This window comes from Cornus florida, unplaced genomic scaffold (assembly GCF_030987335.1).
Source record: "Cornus florida cultivar Cherokee Brave unplaced genomic scaffold, ASM3098733v1 CherokeeBrave_3.0.0_Hap2_Chr11, whole genome shotgun sequence".
Classification (NCBI taxonomy): Eukaryota; Viridiplantae; Streptophyta; class Magnoliopsida; order Cornales; family Cornaceae; genus Cornus; species Cornus florida.
The window spans coordinates 75812141-75832729 of record NW_026775581.1 but is presented as its reverse complement, the minus strand read 5'-3'; the positions used below and the strand labels follow the sequence as shown (position 1 = coordinate 75832729).

At 34.5% G+C, this 20589-nt stretch overlaps 2 protein-coding genes across 2 annotated transcripts; one reads left to right on the top strand and one right to left on the bottom strand.

The window, feature by feature from the left end:
• The first annotated feature begins 1529 nt into the window (after positions 1-1529).
• Positions 1530-5948, top strand: LOC132284677 (probable folate-biopterin transporter 2). The gene is made up of 5 exons (XM_059786802.1): positions 1530-2612; positions 3769-4028; positions 4164-4259; positions 4331-4501; positions 4971-5948. The coding sequence occupies exons 1-5, from the start codon at positions 2246-2248 to the stop codon at positions 5571-5573; spliced, it is 1497 nt and encodes a 498-aa protein (XP_059642785.1). The 5' UTR covers positions 1530-2245; the 3' UTR covers positions 5574-5948.
• A 2698-nt stretch (positions 5949-8646) lies between these two features.
• On the bottom strand, positions 8647-14541 carry LOC132284680 (uncharacterized). Its single transcript, XM_059786804.1, has 6 exons — positions 14320-14541; positions 14183-14239; positions 11606-11759; positions 10788-10885; positions 10625-10690; positions 8647-9087 (listed from the first exon to the last, which is right to left on the bottom strand). The coding sequence occupies exons 1-6, from the start codon at positions 14446-14448 to the stop codon at positions 9049-9051; spliced, it is 543 nt and encodes a 180-aa protein (XP_059642787.1). The 5' UTR covers positions 14449-14541; the 3' UTR covers positions 8647-9048.
• Positions 14542-20589: the final 6048 nt, after the last annotated feature.

Genomic DNA, 20589 nt, shown 5'->3' with positions numbered 1-20589 from the left:
TCAAGTATATTCTTGATTTTCTTGTAAGATTTTTTAAGATTTTATCTTATGAAAGTATATTATATATTCTTTTGACGTTTCATATGATAAGATTGATCAATAAGCTCCTTAGGTAAACTAATTAAAAATGATCTTGGCAACTGTCGATTACGATATTAAGTATTCGAGTTTTAAAAGTTAAACCCGAACCGAATCGGACCAAACTTTCCTCTTTGTTTTTTTATTTTTTTTTATCCGATCCTGAGTTGAAGTATAATAGAGTCCAAAAAGTCTATTGCTTGACTTGGCATGCTTGTCTATTAATTTATTCTAGTACGATAATTAAGGCTCGTGGATTGGTGGGGTCACCATTCACCATCTGTTTTTTAATGCTGACATTAACATGTTTAGCTCATGAGTTTCTTGATTTAGTGGATGAGCTGAGCAAGAAACTTTCCATAGTAACTACGTCGTATTTAACAATATGGACACGTGTCACTACTACATTGGCACATGTATGAAAATTTCGTTATTACAGCTTTTGAACTGGAATCTATGAGTGTCTGATAAAGCTGGTACATAGGTGCAAGTGCAACGTAACAAAACTAGAGAAGCAATCAACTTACATGCTGTTTACTTCAACAAAATACAACTTCGAATCAGAAGTTGCCACGTAAATACTTGGATGAACTCGAATCTAACATCAATCCATAAACCAATTCACAGACGTAACCAGCACCAGAAGTTCCCTCACGCTTGGCTTTTTATATTTACAAGTTGACAACATGTTATGCTATGTTTCTTTAATTTCCTTACTGAAAAAGGAGAAATAAATGCTATGTTTTAAACCTTTTTTTGTTTTTTGGTTGAATATGCTTTAACTTTTGTGTCCAGATGAAAGGGTTAAAAAAAACAAAACAAGGTCATAATATTTGTCTCTAGGTAAGTCTTTTAGAATTTTTTATTTTTTATATTATTTTTAATTCGGTTATTTAAGGATACTTTAATCATTTTATCTATTTTATTTCGATCAAAGATAAATCTACAATCACAATACTCATAAGTTTAAGTAAGTTTAATTCATTCGCAATACTAATTATATCAAACTTTTGAAAAAATAAAAATAACCTCTAATTACATCAATATGTCCTTACCATTATTGCATATGAACCCTTTTTTTTTCTTTTTTTCTTTTTTTTTTCCAATTTACAAGAAAACTGGATTAATTTTGTAAATTTGGTTTAGTTACTAGTACAGATACAATAGCATGTATTTTGCTCTATTTATACTTCATGATGACAAATTTTGATATATTAATTAATAAGCTCTGGCTAGATGGTATAAGCTATCTTCCTCCTTTGGAGAAGTTGAATGGAACAAAAATTATACATGTTATGTGACTGTGTGGGGGTGGCATGGAATTAGAATTGAAAAAAAAATTTGGTTCAAAATTTTGAATTATTTTTTTTGAATTTTAATTTCAAAACTCTAATTTCATACCACTTTTGGAAACAACATTTTTATCTCATGCTATAGTGGATGGTGTCGAGGTATATCCAAATTTCAAAAGTGAAAAGAATTATAAGCAGAATTAGTGAAAAACTAATCATTAAATTGCTTTATCGTGTCATTTTGATTTTTGTATGTGTCTTATTTTAATACTTTTATCATGTCATTTTTTTTTTTTTAACCAATATCAATTTTTTTGGGACCATTCTATAAAATCGAAACAAATATCCAAATTGCTGGGATGAAGACCTTTCCTCCATCAAAACATTTCTTTTTCATCTGAAACAAATCTGGAGGAATTTTTATTTTTATTTTGAGGGCACTTTAAGTGATGTTAGCAAATGCCAGGTTGAGAAAACTATTGGTCTTGTTGGATTTTTTTTTTGGGGGGGTCAACTGCATAGCAAAAGAAAATAGTCAGATCAGAGTTTCCATAGACTTTAGTAACAAATTTATCAAATAACCGTCTAAGGAAACATGGGTTTCATTTAGATTTCAAAGATTTGTTTTCAAAGTTCTTCAAGCCAAAAAAAAAAAAAAAAAAAAAAAAACAACAGCACCCCAGTTCAGTGATTTCAAAATTTCAGTGGACTTCCAATCAAATTCTGGATCCCCATTACAGGAAACATTGATCTGTGAAATGGGTGGTTGTTGTTTTCAATATATCCAGCTCAGAAAGTGAAAAATTCTGTGGAAACTCTAATTTCTGAGCTGGGTAGTTGTTGGTTTCTTGAAAATTTTCCCGGTAAAGTGAGTGATGGTGGAGGAAGAGGAACTTCCAATTAATGGCGAATCTGTGGAGGAAAATGAACCCGAAGGAGGAGGGAGCTGTGGTTGTTTCTGGGCTCCAATCCATTGGTTCAAAATGCTTGCCATGGAAATGCATTGGACTTTTGTTTTCGGAGTTGTGGTTGTTTATGGGATGAGTCAGGGATTGGGTGGAGCTCTGATTCGGGTCGCCATGGAGTACTACATGAAGGATGTGCAGAAGGTACAGCCTTCTGAATCTCAGGTCTACTCTGGAATAACCAACTTTCCTTGGATCATCAAGCCTATTTGGGGCCTCCTCACTGATGTTGTTCCTGTTTTCGGGCATCGGAGGAGACCTTACTTCATTTTTGCAGGTAATTTTACATGTCTTCTATAGATTATTATTTATTACATTGGAATTGGTAGTAGTATATGGTTGCATTCTGTTTCAAATGTTAATTGTTGTTCTCTTGTCTGATTATAATAATAATTGTCTATAAATTTTGAGTGCATTTCTTGTTTTACATTAAGATTTTTGTGTTTATCAATCTTGTTGAAGTATTGGGCTTTGCATACTTTATGTGAGCAAGAGAGTGCTGATAAAATAAGAACAGGTAAAATACTCAGCAAAATGAGTTGGTGATAGAATTTTTTGAAGTTTTGTAGAAATTGCTTCTATTGATAAGAAAATTATAATCTAGCATCACTTTCTGAAACTAATTATTTCCATTACGCATCTCTGAAGCTTCTTAATGATTTTACAATAATGTATGGTAAAATTTAAAAGCATAATAGTAAGACCGATAGGAAAAAGATGACTTCCCAAACACAATTCAATATTACAAGCAGGATCAAGACTTTATTATAACCAAACTCGTATTATTTAATTTATTTTATTTGGCTGGGCATTCTGTAATAGGGAACTATAGGAATTGTGCAGAAGCAGAATTCTTAATTGCTTGGTGGAACATGGTTCTACATGTAAATTCGTTAAGTTCACACAACATGACATAGCAATTCACACACACACACATATATATATATAACACAATTGAAATTCATGCTGACCAAATGGAACATTATATTTATAGTTGGGTGAGCAAACCTATTTACCATTGCCATTTCCCATTCATTCCCTTGTCAGCAGCAGCAAAGTGTCTAGATAGAGAAGATCTAGTTCGACTGCTTCCCCTTTGAGGACATATGAATACAAATTATTCTTTCCCATAAATAAAATAAAAAAGAAGAAGGAAGAATGAGTTGTTAAATCATCCGCAGTTTATTTATTTTCCTACTTATGTGTCCCCAAATTGGAGGTTGTCATGCAATGGTGAATGTGAAGATTCCTATGCCCAAGTTGTTGTGAAGTGCTTTTATCATGTGCTATCATGTTGTATTTGGATAGTAAACCTGCATTCCAAGGGTTGGTTGTTTGACGCGATTGGAAAAAAAAAAAGAAAAATTAGAGACTGAAAATTGGTTTCAATGACCGGTTGTTTGATCAGATAAATTGCTTAATGTTGATTTCAGGCGTTCTTGGTGTGATTTCCATGCTCTTTATATCAATGCACGAGAAGCTGCATATCGTATTAGCGCTGTTGTCTTTAACAGCAGGAAGTGCTGGGGTTGCAATAGCGGATGTCACAGTTGATGCATGTGTGGCACAGAACAGTGGTACTCATCCTTCTCTCGCAGCTGACATACAAAGCTTATGCGCTTTGAGTTCCTCTCTTGGAGCACTAGTGGGATTCTTTTTAAGTGGCATCTTTGTTCACTTAATTGGCCCAAAGGTTAGCTTCTGTCATTATTTTGCCCAAAACCTGATTTTTTATTTTTCTTCTAGTTTTATTATTATGTATTTGAAAATATGATTTTTTTACCTCTTGGAGCAATTTATTTATTTATTTTTTTGGTTGTGTGAAAAGGGGGTGTTTGGCTTGCTGATAATCCCATTTGGACTTATACTTCTAGTTGGAACTGTGCTCAAGGAACCCCACACGCCAAACTTTGATTACAGACAGGTAGTCAATGCCTTCTGTTGATTCTTTGATTCCACCAACACCCAAATTCTGATGTTATGTCCTGGTACCAGGTAAACCAGAAGTTTCTTGATGCTGCTAAGGCTATGTGGACAACGTTAAAATTCCCAAATGTGTGGAGGCCATGTGTATATATGTACTCATCGATTGCATTGAGTTTGAATATCCATGAAGGGATGTTCTATTGGTACACCGACTCAAAGGCTGGACCATCTTTCTCCCAGGTATATATGTTCTACTTTTCTCCGCCCGAAGTCATCGCATCTAACTACAAAAGAAGAAAAGGAGGACAACAAAAGATTAGTTAATCAAAACAAATGTAGATAAAAAAACTCTGGAATAAATCACAAAAATGTCATGAAATGCTTGGAAGCCAGAGAAAAATCAACAAATATTAGTTGGTGTTTTTCAATATATTTCCTAACAAACATTAACGAGATCAACTAATGTTTGCTAGAAGGATTAAAAAGGCAATGTAAATGGTATAACCAAAGCATATGTCAGTCTTTATGCAATATTAAATTTAAGAATTACTCAATCAATTCATTGTCAATGTTTTGATTATGCATGAACATTTTAAGCATGGTTATGACTTATAAGTTGTGTATAATTTGAGGCCTCTGAACATTCAGACAACTCTTGCTGCAATGCCAGTAAGTTGGCTTATTCAAGTGTACGTTTTGTGAAATGCAGGAGGCTGTTGGTTACATTCTATCAATCAGTTCAGTTGGCGCGCTTTTGGGGGCAATCCTATATCAGAATAGTCTAAAAAACTATCCTTTTAGGGATCTGCTCTTCTGGCCTCAGCTGATATCTGGCATGTCCGGGATGCTGGATTTGATGCTCGTGCTACGCTTAAACTTGAAATTTGGCATACCTGATTATTTCTTTGTGGTGATCGATGGAAGTGTTGGTCAATTGATTGGACAGCTTAAATGGATGCCGCTTCTTGTCCTCAGTTCTAAGCTCTGTCCTCCCGGCATTGAAGGCACTTTCTTTGCCTTGCTCATGTCAATTGATAACTTTGGCATTCTCTCATCTTCATGGGGAGGAGGCTTTCTGCTGCATATCTTGAAGGTCACTCGAACACGGTTTGATAAACTCTGGCTGGCCATTTTGGTCCGAAACATCTTGAGAGTTGCTCCTCTTTGTCTGCTTTTTTTGGTGCCCAGAAGCGATCCCAACTCTCTGATTCTTCCACCTGATATACTGAGTATGAAAGAAGGTACTACTGCAGCTGCGGAAACTGAAAATGTTGAACTTGTCGCCCTTGTTACTAATGGCGATGGAAGATAGCCTTAGGAAACATCATTATCAAATAATTATAGTACTCAACATTGAAGGCGGAAAATATAAAAGAAAAAGATAACCAAGCCAAGATTATATTTGGGAGGGAAATCCAGAAATTTTGCTGGAAAAGTTCTATAACGTTGATTGTCATTTGTTCCTTTAGAGTTTACATCTTTCTTTATTTTTTATTTATTTTTATTTTTAAATTTTAACTTATTTTTAGAATTCATGTACCGATCCCTCAAGAAAAGGCTTTGATTGTTGTTGTAGTAGTAGTATTTTTAACTTCTTTTTACTGTTCTTGTACACTGTTGAGTACATGTAAAGGAAGAAAACGCAATAGATGTTATGATAAACAAATAAAGTTGTAGTTCTGATTTAGCCAATTTTTGTAGATAGGTTGTATAATATTTTGAAAGTTACTACATCTAAACAAGATCTCAATTTTTAGAGCACAGTGCATGCATCACGTGTAAGAATAAAACACATCCATCTAATTTCTATTTCTTCTTTTTCTTCTTATTATTATTTATTTATTTATTTTGAGGTTGCACCCACTCCCAAAAGGGTTGAGATTAATTTCTTGGGATAATTGCAATCATCCCCAAATCACAGGCATTGAGGGAGGAGGTCTACTCCTAGGTTGATATCTATCCATTTCATTTCACCAACCATGCCTTTTGGTGTACTCCTAGGTCAAGATTGGGTTCTATTAATAGAATTTTACCATGGAAGAAATGGCCTTGCTACCCTGGCAAATCTTACCATGGAAGAGGACCCATTCAACTATCTTGGTAATAATATTCATATATATATATATATATATATATATATATATACACATACAAAAAAAAATAATAATAAATTCTTTTCTTTTTTTTTTATTTGCTTCACATATATTCAGGAACTATAACTATGGTCCGGCAGGCAAGGCCTTGGGGTTCAACGGGCTTAAACATCCAGAAATAGTTTCCAACAATTCCTTGGTTGCTTTCAAAACGGCTCTCTGGTTTTGGATGACAAAGCAAAGCTCAAAACCTTCCTGTCACGACGTGATGACAGGACGCTACGTACTCAAACAAGCCAACTTGGAAGCAAATCGGACTGCTGGCTATGGCCTGGTGACTAACATAATCAATGGTGGACTTGAATGTGGCATGCCCAACAACAGCCAGGTTAATGATAGGATAGGCTATTTCAAGAAATATACCAAGCTTTTTAATGTGGACACTGGACCTAATTTAGACTGTGAGAACCAGAAACCCTTTTAAAAATAGGGACAATTATGTAAAAGACTTTTCTTGAACTACACATTCACTATATTATTTCGACGTACAAGAACCCTTAAGCCTATGTATTTATAAAAATTCCTTAAAAATATTCATTCCTTCGTAACATCGTTCATTACTTGTTATTCATTCTAATTTTTTATTAGGATCTGAAACTCTCAAGTCATATCACAAGTTAAGCAGTCTGATACACAAGTAAAATATCTAAAATACTCAACAAATATTTAAACAATTTAAAGATTCTCATCTAATTAAGATCAGCAACAAAAAGATAATGAAAAATCGGCAGATAACATCAAAAAAGAGAGTTGAGAAAAATCAAAGGAGACAGCAATTGTAAGCAAAAAATAGAGTACTAGAAAGTAAAATCAGATCTGGACATACCAGGAGCAGTAGAACTAATACTCACTGCCAAAAACAAAAAATTCTATTAATAGCAAGCATTTAGGAAACATGTATGATTCATACATAAAGCCCTAAAAATTGTCTGATTTTTCTTACTTAAAAAATCAATTGTGAGCTGTGTGATGATGACGGTTGTGAGCTCAAACGTCTGGCTGTTAAAGTGAATGTGAGTGAAGCAAGCTAGGTCGAGCCAGAGATTCGGTATTGAACCCTCTTCGATCGTCGGTCTATGATTTTAAAGATTGAGAGGCGATACATATTGAGAATTGTCGATTCGATTGTGGAAGTAGTCATTGAGAGGAAACAAGGTTTGTTTTCTGTCAAGAATATTGATCACAATCGCAAGATATTTATTTTATCCATTTCATTTCACCAACAATCGCAAGATATTTATTTTATCCAATATCTACTTTATCACAGGCAATCAAGGGAGGAGGTCTACTCCTAGGTCAAGATTGGGTTCTTGTTATCAAGTATAAGGGCATCCCTTGTGCATATCTAACAATATCTATCTATTTTATTTCACCAACTATGATTTTGCTATGCTGACAACTATCTATTTTATTATTTTATGTATATATTCCAATGACTATTTTCGACGGTTTTGAATGAAGTGTGGAAGGATGATAATTGAGTGAGAATTTTTTTAAAAAAATTCTTGAGAGAGAGAATTGTTAAATGATGAAAATTGTTGGTAGAATTAAAGTAATATTTATAGAGATTTTTTTTTTTAAAGATTTTTTTATAAAAAAGAGCTTGGATGAAATAAAATAAAATAAGTGAGATTGCAAACAGCTAGAAATCAAGGAGAGAGAGTGAGAGAGGGATCCACCAAAAAGTAAGAACAATCAACTTTTAGAAACTATACTTGATTCCTTGTTGTGGAGTATGTGAAAGATAATGGGGCTACATGGCTATTCCAATCAATCAAAACATGCGACTTTTTAATACCATGAATTGAGATGACATATTACTTTCTACATCATGGCCAAAAATGAACAATCATCCAATCATTTTAGTATAAAAGGACTTTGAGATCAAGCTTTTGTGAGATTGAAAAACGCAAGATAGTAGAGATTATCTTTAATGCCTTGTCCGGATTGAAATTATAAAAAAAAAAAAACAAAATTCGTACAAACTTTGAACTAAATATTCAATTCTAATTTCATTGCTCACAAACACAACAAAAGTAGTGCTTTTGATTCAAAATTGACAAGTTCACTTCACAAAAAAATGATTAAATTTGTCTGCCCTAGACTAGTTACAAAGACACCCTACTTACCATACCCAAAAAAATCTATAACATTCGAAAGTCTCCCCTATTGATCAATTGCCAGGGAAATTCTCAAATTTGCGCATTGAATAGGCATATAAATTATTCCAAATAGAAAAAACAAACTGCTTGGATATTTCAAAATTTACCTACATGCAAGTCTCTTGGTGCAATTTCAAATCATTGTCGCACATCACGTTTTTACATTATTTTCCCAAATTCCGACTCACTAGTGGATAAATCGCAACATTATCTACTTTACCAACAAATTTTCACCAAGAAGTGTTTTTTAACTTAAAAATGATATTCACTGATAAGCTGCAGGCCACTTGAGCTACCACAAACTAGTTATCCAGGCCCAGAAAATGTTGATATCGTCCATTAAATCGTATCAAATTATGAAATGAAGAAGTTTGATTCTCGGTTCCAGTAGCAGCAGCGGAGTTCCTTCCTGCATGAAGAAGTTTGATTCTTGTTCATCGATTCCCAGAATCCGTCAAACTCATCAAGCACCTTAATGCATGGGAATAGTGCCGACGGAGTACTCAACCTCCTGAAAATGAATAATTCTTGAATGTAAAAGGGATATCATGAAATAGTATTTGCACAGATGGAATATTTGAGAAGAAAAAAAACATTAAATTATTAACAGAAACATATAAAGTTAAAAAATGAGTGCAACAAATCAAGTTTTATACAAAATTTCAAATTTTCAGATGTCTTACAGTTGTACATATATAGATAATTTCATTTATAGACCACATCCAAAATTCAAAGAAAAAATGTGATTTCAAGGAGATAACAGATGATACAATAAATTTGAGGGTCAATGAATCATTTGTTGCAGTAATGTCATCGTTATGGGATGATCTAGACAGGTACCCAACTATACTATTCTGTTGATAACACACATACCATCTCTTTTTCCTTCCTTTTAATTGAAAATGCATTGAGTGGCAGAATTAAAGACAGATCCCCGAAAACAACACAGGAGATAATGGTATCATGCTTCATGCCTCAAGGCAACTGCTTTCCCAGAGCAACTCACCTTTTTGCAAGAACTAAACATTTCATACAGGTGCAGAGGTAACACTATTGCCAGAAGAAAAATGGCTGCTATTAGAGCAACTTGGAACTGTCCGACAGTTCAAATTGCTACGAGGCAAGCCGGCAACTAGTCTCCTCTGGCAATAATAGCAAATGGTGCAAAAGCAAAATCAAAACTAAAACTAAAACTAGTGCACCAATATATATTTAATATCCAAAGTTCAACAATGGCGAACAGAATTGTATGACTTACTTGAGCAGAATCTCAATTCAGAAATTTCTGCATTAGGTGATACTCTGCTTGAAAAACTATGATTTTGCGCTTTTTACTTCGAAACTTCCAAGTCTTGTTACTGTTTTATTAAAAGTTGCAATTCAACATTTGATAAAACCATAAAATAACAAAAGAGAAGTTCCATTCATCAAGAAATGTTTTTGGGTAAGCATCAACCCAAGAAACTTCAATATTTCGTTTATGAAATAGTTGATAGCGCAGGGGAAAAAATTAAAGCAATGAAGCAATTGAGCAAATATAGTAAGACTCGACATATATTTTTTTTTCTTAGTTGGTACTCACACACACGTGCCTCCACTGAGGCTTGAACCCCTGACCTCCCTTTGGGAAGTAAGGGTCTGATACCACTAGGCGACTAGCCCGTTGCTAGTAAGACTCGACATTGTTATATAGAAAAAGTACAACAATCTTGACTGTTACACGAACTGTTACTGCAGTTGTGGTGGTATCCAGTAGATGAAAATAATGATACTAGTTTACTTTTTTCTTATCTTTGCAGCTGTTTATAGGCTGATATTAGGATTCAACTGAAAAAACAAGATATAAGGAAGCATAAGCCACACATATTTTATAGCTTAGACAAAAGATCTAGTAATAATAGTTCCTCACCAAGTCAAAATTATTAAATCCTCTAATTCTGATACGCGAAAAATCACTGTAAGCGTATAATTATTTCTGCAGGAGGTAAGGAACTTCTACACCAACGAAAAGGACTAAACAGAATGACAGTTGAGTACAGGAATTAAACCTGAGCAGGGGGTAAGGATGAAACCCAGTCTGATGCGTGTGTTGGAAGAAGACCCAACGTGTTAAGCTGCCAAGATCAAATGAGTTTGATATGAATAAACAATAACATTAGAGATGCTACAATATAAAATGCAATTTATATCGGGTTAAAATATACAACCCACCTTCCAGATACCCAATGCTAGACCCCCCAAATTAAGGGCAATGAATAGTAATTTGGGTGCAAGAAGGTCTACTTTACTGTCCGCAAAGGGCTCAAAAACTGCAAAATAAAAATAACAATTAACATAATTGAGTTTAAAAAATTAAATGGAAAACCTGCATGGAAATTACAAAAGATTATGCAGATGTGAAAAAAAAATGTATCCTTTAAACTACAAAATAAGGCCACAGGTCGAATGCCTTCATATACACTTGCCAACTAGAACAAATTCTGAAAAATAGCAATCCATATGTAGCAAATATTTTTCTTTTGGTATTATGCTATATCAAACTGCTAGTGGAATGCTTGAAAAGGTGTTGTATTTATTTCGTGAAATATAATTTAACAGGCAGCAGTCATTAAAGACCAGTATGAAGCTTTATTAGAGCTCTGGAGACAACATGTAAAGCAAAATGAAGAATCAAATGGACGCATGAACTTGAAAATTGCACCGCTTAAGTTTTTTGCTGTTTGTTTTCTGGATAGATACCTAATATGAAAACACAGCATATAATAACACTAAATTATGCATTGAGCAATGCCATCAAAGCCTATATAGAAAAGAGTGAATAGTTATTGCCATGAGAAGAGCTTATTTTACATTTATAGTACAAGTGGTTATCATCCTAAAACACCGTAGTGCAATAAATAATTGCCGATAAAAAATAAATAATAAATAAATAAAGCTCCCACTTTCGATGAAATAAAATGATTCGGAAAAAAGTAAAAATTAACAAAGAAGTTGCAGATGAAAAGTTCAATATCGCTCTGGAGCCTCACCTTTCCCAACCCCTCGAAGAGCACTTATAGGCTGCCATAGAGCTGAAAATGTGATACCAATGCTAAACAAATGCACTGTGCTTCCAGCCATCCACATCATGAAACCCATCATTAGCAAATTTTTGAAAGGAGCTTGTGCCACTTCCCACGCTTTCTGCTTACACATAAATAGGTTATAAATTATGGGTTAAATTTATACTACCAAAAAGAGGTTAATGCAGAAAACTTCAGCCGGGAAAAGGTTGGAGAGACATATGAAGTAAGGAAACTTGATAAAAATGCATTTAGTAATCTAAAAACTCAAATAACAAGCAAAGCTTCCATTAGTTGTTCTCACATTGCAGCTGGCAAGATATTAGCACTGTATTTATAATTTTATACAAAAAAACTAATATTTCTAAAATCATCTTTAAAAATGCAGAATTCTTACTTTTCTAAATCTCCATAACTCCTACAAATTAAGGTAAAAATATATATTACCATCACCAAAAGCATGGCTATAGTGGCCTAAACGAGATCCTAACAACATCATAGCATACTCATAATTATTAACTGACTATTTTACATAACTGACATTGTTCAAATGCAACATGAAACCAGACTCTATGAAGCAAAGCTTTTTTCTCTAGCATGACTCTCTGTTTTCTTTCAGCTGGATCAGTTCTCAGTATTTCAATGCCTCCAGCCAACTTGGAGAAATCCGCTTAAAAAGGTAAAGGAGAAAACGCCATTTAACATGTAAAAATAGCACAAGATCCATCCTTTATTGCATGCCCTTTTTATTCATTTAATAATACCATGGATTTATTAGTCTCCTGTAAGAAACCAAGTCAGCTTAAACCCTAGACTAGTTAGTAGCCAACCATTGTTGAGTTCAGATCATCTATCATAAGTTGTTATTCTTGGAGAGAGAGAGAGTTCAGCTAATTAATCCAACTCAGCATGTCAAACGTCACTAATTATTTGAGTTGAACGACATATTGATTGTTCCCATAAGGTCATTTATCTGGATGGAAGGAAATAAAGAATATTTACAGAAAGAAAACGATAAAGGGGGAGGAAATATGTTCATTCAGTTCAGAAGTTCAATTATACTGCACTCAATTCTTCTTCACCTCTTCATTTTATTTTATTCTTCTTATTTCCTTTTGGGGAAAAAAATTTTAAAAAAGAAAAGAAAAAGAAGAGCACTCTGCACTATTTATGTGAAGAGTAGTCAACATTAGTAGAAGAAGAAGAAGAAGAGGAAGACCTGAAAAATGTGAAAATCTCAACTTCAAGTGTCCGCAGTGATACATAATTAGTATAATAACAGGTATTGTCGCAATTTTTCTGAATTTAAAATTTTGAACCATGATCTTTGAGCGCATTTTAATGAAATCTTAATTGTATGTAAAAAGTAAAGAAATAAAAATATATATATTTGAACTTTGATGTCGTCCTACACAATTTTAAACTTGTAAATAACATAGTTAATGTGAGGGCTCTGCCAAAGCTGCATTCTCAAATATATCACTAGGGTGAACTTGTTCCTAAATGCATGCTTCATATGTTTGTTGAATATTTTTATTTTATTTTATTTTTTGGTATTTTAGCCTTATTATTTGTTGTTAAGGAATTTTCTAAGTAGAAATCTAGTTCTACTCATTTTGAAGGATCTTACGATCCTCTATTCCTACGATCCGATCCCGTAAACCCTCCAACTGATCCAAGTCCAATGTTGAATCCCAATCCTGACAACCTCGACAGTGTTTGGTGTGGTAATACTTGTCGTCTATCATTATGGGATCTTCACAATGTGGCAATTTAGATAGTAGCTCTAGGAGAAAGCTGCTGAATTAAAAACCTGTAATGCATCACTCCAATTGGAAGAGGATGGAAGAAAAAAAATTTTGCAGAATGGTAGCATAGCACCCTGAATACAACATATGCAGACCCCAAAATTAATTCATAAATATTTAATTGGTCATCATACATGTCTGACAAATACGTTCCTAAACCCAGAGTCAAAATTCGGTAGAGCATAACAGCAGTTCCAACTTCCTTTCCAACCTAGGCACAAAAACACTACTCCAATGTGGAAATACTTTTGAGTGTTGGCAATGATTTGAGGAAGGTACTGTAATTCAGTTCTTTTCACATCTAAAAAAGATAAGGATTTCTTTTGGTGTATGTTTGCACAAATTCCTAAAATTCTTGAGGTTTATTTATTTTTGGGAAAGTATAGCATGAAGAACAGTTTCTTCATAGTATACTCATAATCAAATTTTATTTATTTATTTATTATTATTTTTTTTTATAAGGATCATTATAACTTCAATTAAATTGCAAACAAACCTTAGTAACTTTGATAACAATAATATTGAACCCATTAAACAACTTAAACATTACAGTCAAAAAAAACCCAAAAGAATGAAGAACTATTATGTGGGCACAGAACAAAAGATCAAGCAGACAAATAGCTAAAATAATTACAAAATCTGCAAGAAAGAAGTTAAAATCAAGTTAAAAAAAAAAAAAAAAAAAAACCTAAAAGTCCAGGTTGTTTTGATTCTGTCAACAGTTGATTGGAAATACCTGAGATTTCCAATTAGCTTCAGCATCTTTCTTTTGGCGGCTGAGCGTTGATTCATCCTACAAAAAAATTATCACCAAATCAATAAATAATAAACAAATACACAATCTATATAGAGAGAGAGAGAGGGATAACCTACCTGATCGTGAGAAGCTCGAACAAAGCCATGGGGATCTGGGATGTCGCGAGAGGAAGGAGTAGAGGAATTGTCTGTGAAATCGACAGCCCATCTACGACCTCCCGCCATCACTCCTTTTCCTTTCTCCATTGTTATTAACGGGTCCGAGTGAATCTCAATCTGTTTCTGCTGTTGTTTATTCCAATTTCCAACCCACCTCTTTCATTATTTGTTGTGCCCATCAAAGGGCGTGTTTGGTAAAATTGGTTATATCGCGTTATTAGATTACTTTTATTTTTTCATTTTTAGCAAGGGAGTTTCGATAGAAATTGTGCAAACAAATGCCTCTTTGTGTTTTTTTTTTTTTTTTTGTAAATTACAAAGGCACCCTCTTAAGTTAGATAAAGATTTTGATTTTAATTTTCACTTACACCTCAAATTAATATTTTGGCCTCGAAAACATACAAATTGACCATTTTACTCTCAAATTTTTAATACAAAATATCTTTATTCTTAAATAACATAAAGACCCTGTATATATATACAAAATATCTTTATTCTTAAATATCATAAAGACTCTGTACGTATGTTTATTCTTAAATATCATAAAAACTCTGTAGGTATGTATGTATGTTTATTCTTAAATATCATAAAGACTCTGTATGTATGTATGTATGTATGTACATACTATTATTGTCGATGACAACCACCACGACCACCAACACACCCATGCCACCACCACGACCACCAACACACCCATGCCATCGCCACCACAACTGGAGACGTCGCCGGTGACAACCACCACCACGACCACCAAATCCAAACCCCAAATTGAAAGCCAAGAACGCACAACAAGACTTCGCCGGTGGGTTCTTCACAACTCATCGACGCCATGAAGTGATGCCGGTCCATCGCCGAGGCCATTTTCCCTCTTCTCCGAGGCCATCATCGCCGGTGATTCACAACCGCCATTTCGAGCTCGCCCAGCCACTGCCACCTCCAATCCACAACCCAAAATCGATGCGGCCAACCCCAGATTCGTAGTTGCCATTCCGAGCTCGATTTTGTATGTGCGTGTGTGTGTACATATATATAGATAGATAGACATATATTTGTGCAATTTTAAGGAGTTGGGTTTTGTGTGGCTGTGTGGTGGTGGTTGTGGAACGACAAATCCAGTAGGAGGAAGAAGAAGAAAGGTGTACGTTAAGGGTAGTTTGGTCAAAAAAATAGTCAACAGGAGGTCAAAGTGTAGCATAGTCATTTAACACCTCAAAAGTACGATGACCCCACCAAAAATTGACATTTGGGGTGTAAGTGAAATATTAAACCACTAATTCAAATGTAAGTGAAATTTAAAACCAAAATGTTAATCTAGCTGAAAAATAAACTAACCTTAGGGGATGTGAGTGTAATTTACCCTATTATGTCACATGACACATTTTCCTCTCTATTAGAATGAATCAAATTCCATTCTGTTTAAGGAATTTTGTGCTATGGGGGCAACACAATGTAACATCTATGTAGTCCAATATATGGTCTAATTATACCATATACTATAGTATTTTTTATTTAAATATTATCTGAAAAGATAATGTATATATATATAATTATTATTATAAAATAATAATCTATAAATATATAATTTCTTATAATATATAGTTTAATATAATCGAATAAAATTATAAAATAAATAAACCTGATTAAAAATCGAGGCTAGAATTTGATTCTATGTCCTTAAGATAGATTCGCCCTACTATGTTGCTAACGGACTTAGTGGCGTCTATCTCCTAGGATACAACGACTTGTCTTCCTTCGGTAGTAGTACTGCAAACCAAAGGAATAGGCGAACCGGCTTAGTGACTCGGACTCAGAGTCACTGACTAAGGCCGGAACCCACATACTAGAGAGAGAAGGAGGAAGAAGAAAATTTAGAAGAAGAGAAGAATTCTCTGAAACCTGCATGGGTTGTAATGGTTCAGGTTTAGTGGTTAAAACTGAATGCAATGGTTCAGTTTAAACAGCATTGGTGCAACCCTTTTAAAAATAAACTGAAAATTAATTTTTAATTTAATTAAATTAAATACCAGCCCAGCCCAACAACTATTAAACCATAGGCCGAGCGGGTCGGGTCGAGCAAGCGACGCGCGCATGTGTGGTAGTTGGTTCGGACTCAAGCTTGCCTAGGTCCTTCCCCTCTTAAAAAGTTAGGTGCCCTTGGGTCCAAACCCAAATCTCATACTAGGCTTATTTAAACTCAAATTGGTTTTAATATTTTTCTGATGTGGGACAAGCATTTCCCACATTTTGCAAACTTATCAAGGACATTACTTTGAAACTAATTTCTCATTCATCCGGAAACGAATTTGAGAAAGTAAATATACCACGTTCATCTCCTTGCAGAGAGGAACGCGCTCGTCTATAGATCCGCAAACAATTCTTAACGGAATTTATTCCAAATCTCATCCAAAGTTTATGTTTTTAATGCCCCCGTTTCTAACAATCCCCCATATGAATGGAAATTTGTGTAAATTGCAAATGAAGAAGATACAAATACTAGAGAGAGTACTACTGGAAAGTAATTGCATCGGGATAGGTAGCTTTTGGCCTTGAACCTTCCCTAGTGTATTACTATTGAATTTACTGGCTAACCAGTGAACATGATGTCTTGAACTGTTCAGTCGTTGATGTAAATCAAGACAATAGCAAACACAAAGTTCCTTCCCACACAAAGTCGGTTCTCACGGTTGTGTTCATATAGCCCTGAACAACTCCTGGTATTTCATGAGTGCTCTAGAAAACTTAGCCTTAGAAGTTCTCATAGAAGCGGCTCCACTTCACACTCATATAGGTGACTTCTTATTAAAAATATCCTACTATATCCCACTTGAATTTTTCAAGGTATAAGAGTTATTAAAAACATAGCTTATCCTAATCATCGCTGTAGGTAGCACTGTCTCATCATAGTAAAGGGTAGAAGATTAAATCTTCCCAGTGCTTCTGGTGAGCCATTCAGAATTTCTGTTGTCCCTTTGAACCTAGATCCTGGGATCTCCAGTCAACTAGGTTGGGTTTCCATTAAGATGACTCGTTAGCTTTCGACTTTAATCTCATTCCCCTCGATGAACTATACACTTGCTCTCTTGTCAAACCTTTTGTAAACGGATCCGCTAAATTATTTTTTGACCTGATATAATCTATTGAGATTATCCCACTTGAGAGCAATTGTCTAACGGTATTATGTCGTCGACGTATATATCAAGACTTACCGTTATACATATTACTTTGTGCCCTTCCAATTGCTGATTGACTATCGCAATGTATACATATAGCGGGCACAGGTTTAGGCCAATTTGGAATATCTTCTAAGAAATTATGAAGCCACTTAGCTACTTCACCAGCTTTATCTAAAACAATAAATTCAGATTCCATAGTGAATCTGGCAATACACGTTTGTTTTGAAGATTTTCAAGATATGGCACCTCCTCCAATAGTGAAGACAAACCACTTGTGGATTTAGAATCCTTTATATTTGATATCCAATTAACATCACTGTATCCTTCAAGAACTGCTGGATATCTAGAATAATGTAATCCATAACTTATGATATATCTTAAATACCTTAGAACCCTGATTATTGTAGTCTAATGGTTCTTTCCTGGATTATTTGTATATCTACTCAATTTATTAACTGAGTATGTTATGTCTGGTCGTGTGCAATTCATCAAATACATTTAGCTTCCTATAATGCGAGAATACTCAAGTTGTGATATACTAGGATCAGTATTTTTCGATAAATAAAGATTTACATCAACAAGAGTCTTTACAAGACTACTATTTTCTTTACTAAACTTTTCAAATATTTTCTCAATATAGTGAGAATGAGATAATACTAGACCATCTGATGTTCTAGAAATCTTGATTCCTAGTATACCATCAGTTATGCCTAAATATTTCATATCGAAATTTTTGGTCAACATCTTTTTAGTAGTTTTGATTATAACATCATTACTACACATTATTAGCATATCATCCACATATAGGCACACAATGACATATCCATTTTGAGTGTTTTTCACATAAACACATGGCGAGTAGCTCATTTGTCCAACCACCATTCTCTATTGTTGCTCACAAGGTTGATTTTAGAAACCACAACTGAAAGATTTAGCTCTGATACATCAGCTATCAGCTTATCTTCCTTGGCAATGTGCACTTCAGTGGTCTTTTTCTTAGAGTTATGTTATATTTTGCGGCCACGACAGTCTTTAACTCGGTATCCTAGCTTGCCACATATGAAGCACTTCCCAGTGAACCTTTTGTAGTTTCCTTAGCTGGGACTTTTTCCAGAGTGCTTCCTCTTCTTATTTTTCTGCCTATCTTCCACTATATTTGCCTTTGACACCATTGAAGAATTCTCGGTTTTTTTTTTTTTTTTTTTTTTTTTTTTTTTTTTTTTTTTTTTTTTTTTCAGATGTGCAGTTATTTCTTCAATTCTGAGCCTGATAATCAGGTCTTCGAGCCCCATTTCCTTGCGCTTATGCTTCAAGTAGTTTTTGAAATATTTCTAAGTAAGTGGCAGCTTTTCGATGATTGAAACTACTTGAAAAGATTCACTTAAAATAATCTTTTCAGCATGAATCTCATGTAGAATCAGCTAGAGCTCCTGCACTTGGCTCATGACTGTCTTGGAGTCTATCATTTTGAAGTCCAGAAATCATCCGACCATGAACTTCGTCAAGCCAGGATCCTCTGTTTTATACTTCTTGTCTAGTGACTCCCAGAGCTCTTTAGCAGTATTTATTAGGCTGTACACATTATATAAAGTGTTGTCCAATCCATTGAGGATGTAGTTCTTGCATAGGAAGTCTTCATGCTTCCATGCATCAACAACTCCTAGCTTGGTAATGTCAGTCTCACCCTCATCTAGCACTGGGGCAGTCTCAGTTAGATACTTATTTAGATTCAGAGTTGTAAGGTAAAACATCATTTTCTGTTGCTACCTTAATTTTAAACTTTGCCCCATTAAATTTTTCGGGCTTCTCCCCATGACTGACGGGAATATTAGGCATAGTAGTACTTGTACTTGCTATTTGTCTGTTATATATTAAATATACAGACCACAGTCAAATTTACAGAAATAAAATAACAATAATATTTAAATAATTAAACTATAGTATAAGTCGATTCTGTCTTAAGATTGTAATCCAATATATGGTCAAATTATACCATTTACTATAGTATTATTTATTTAAATATTATCTGAAAATATAATGTGTGTGTGTGTGTGTGTGTGTATATATATAATTATTATTATAAAATAATAATCTATAAATATATAATTTCTTATAATATATAGTTTAATATAATCAAATAAAACTATAAAATAGATGAACCTGATTAAAAGTCGATGTTAGAATTTGATTCTATGTCCTTAAGACAGATTCGTCTCGCTATGGTGCTAACGGACTCAGTGGCGTCTATCTCCCAAGATACAACGACTTGTCTTCCTTCGGTAATAGTACTGCAAACCAAAGGAATAGGCGAACCGGCTCGGTGTAGTACTCTCTGACTCGAACTCGGACTCGGAGTCACTGACTAGGGCTTAAACCCAAAGACTAGGGCTCGAACCCACAGACTAGAGAGAGAATAAGGAAGAAGAAAATTCAGAAGAAGAGAAGAATTCTTTGAATTTTGATGTGCTTTGAAATGAACCCAATGGGGGTTTATATAGGCGTCATGGTGCCTTTTCCGGTGGCTTGAACCATCACCTGCATGGGTGCATAAGCCCAATTTGATAAAAAAAATAAACAGTTTTCACAATCAAGCCTAGCCTCGGACCGGGTTAGTTGGGCGACGCGCGCATGTGTGGTAGTTGGTTTGGACCCAAGCTTGCCTAGGTCCTCCCCCTCTTAAAAACTTGGGTACCCTTGGGCCTAAACCCAAATTCCATACTAGGCTTATTTAAACTCAAATTGGTTTTAATATTTTTCCGATTTGGGACAATCATTTCCCACATTTTGCAAACCCATTTAGGCTTATCAAACACCTTACTTTGGAATTAATTTCTCATTCACCCGGAAACGGATTTGAGAAAGTAAATATACTACGTTCATCTCCTTGCGGAGATAAACGCACTCGTCTATAGATCCGCAAACAATTCTTAGCAGAATCTATTCTAAATCTCATCCAAAGTTTATGTTTTTAATGCCCCTGTTTCCAACAATCTATTCCATGCAACGATGATGCACTGGTTTTTTTTTTTTTGTTCCCACCATGATGTACTGTATT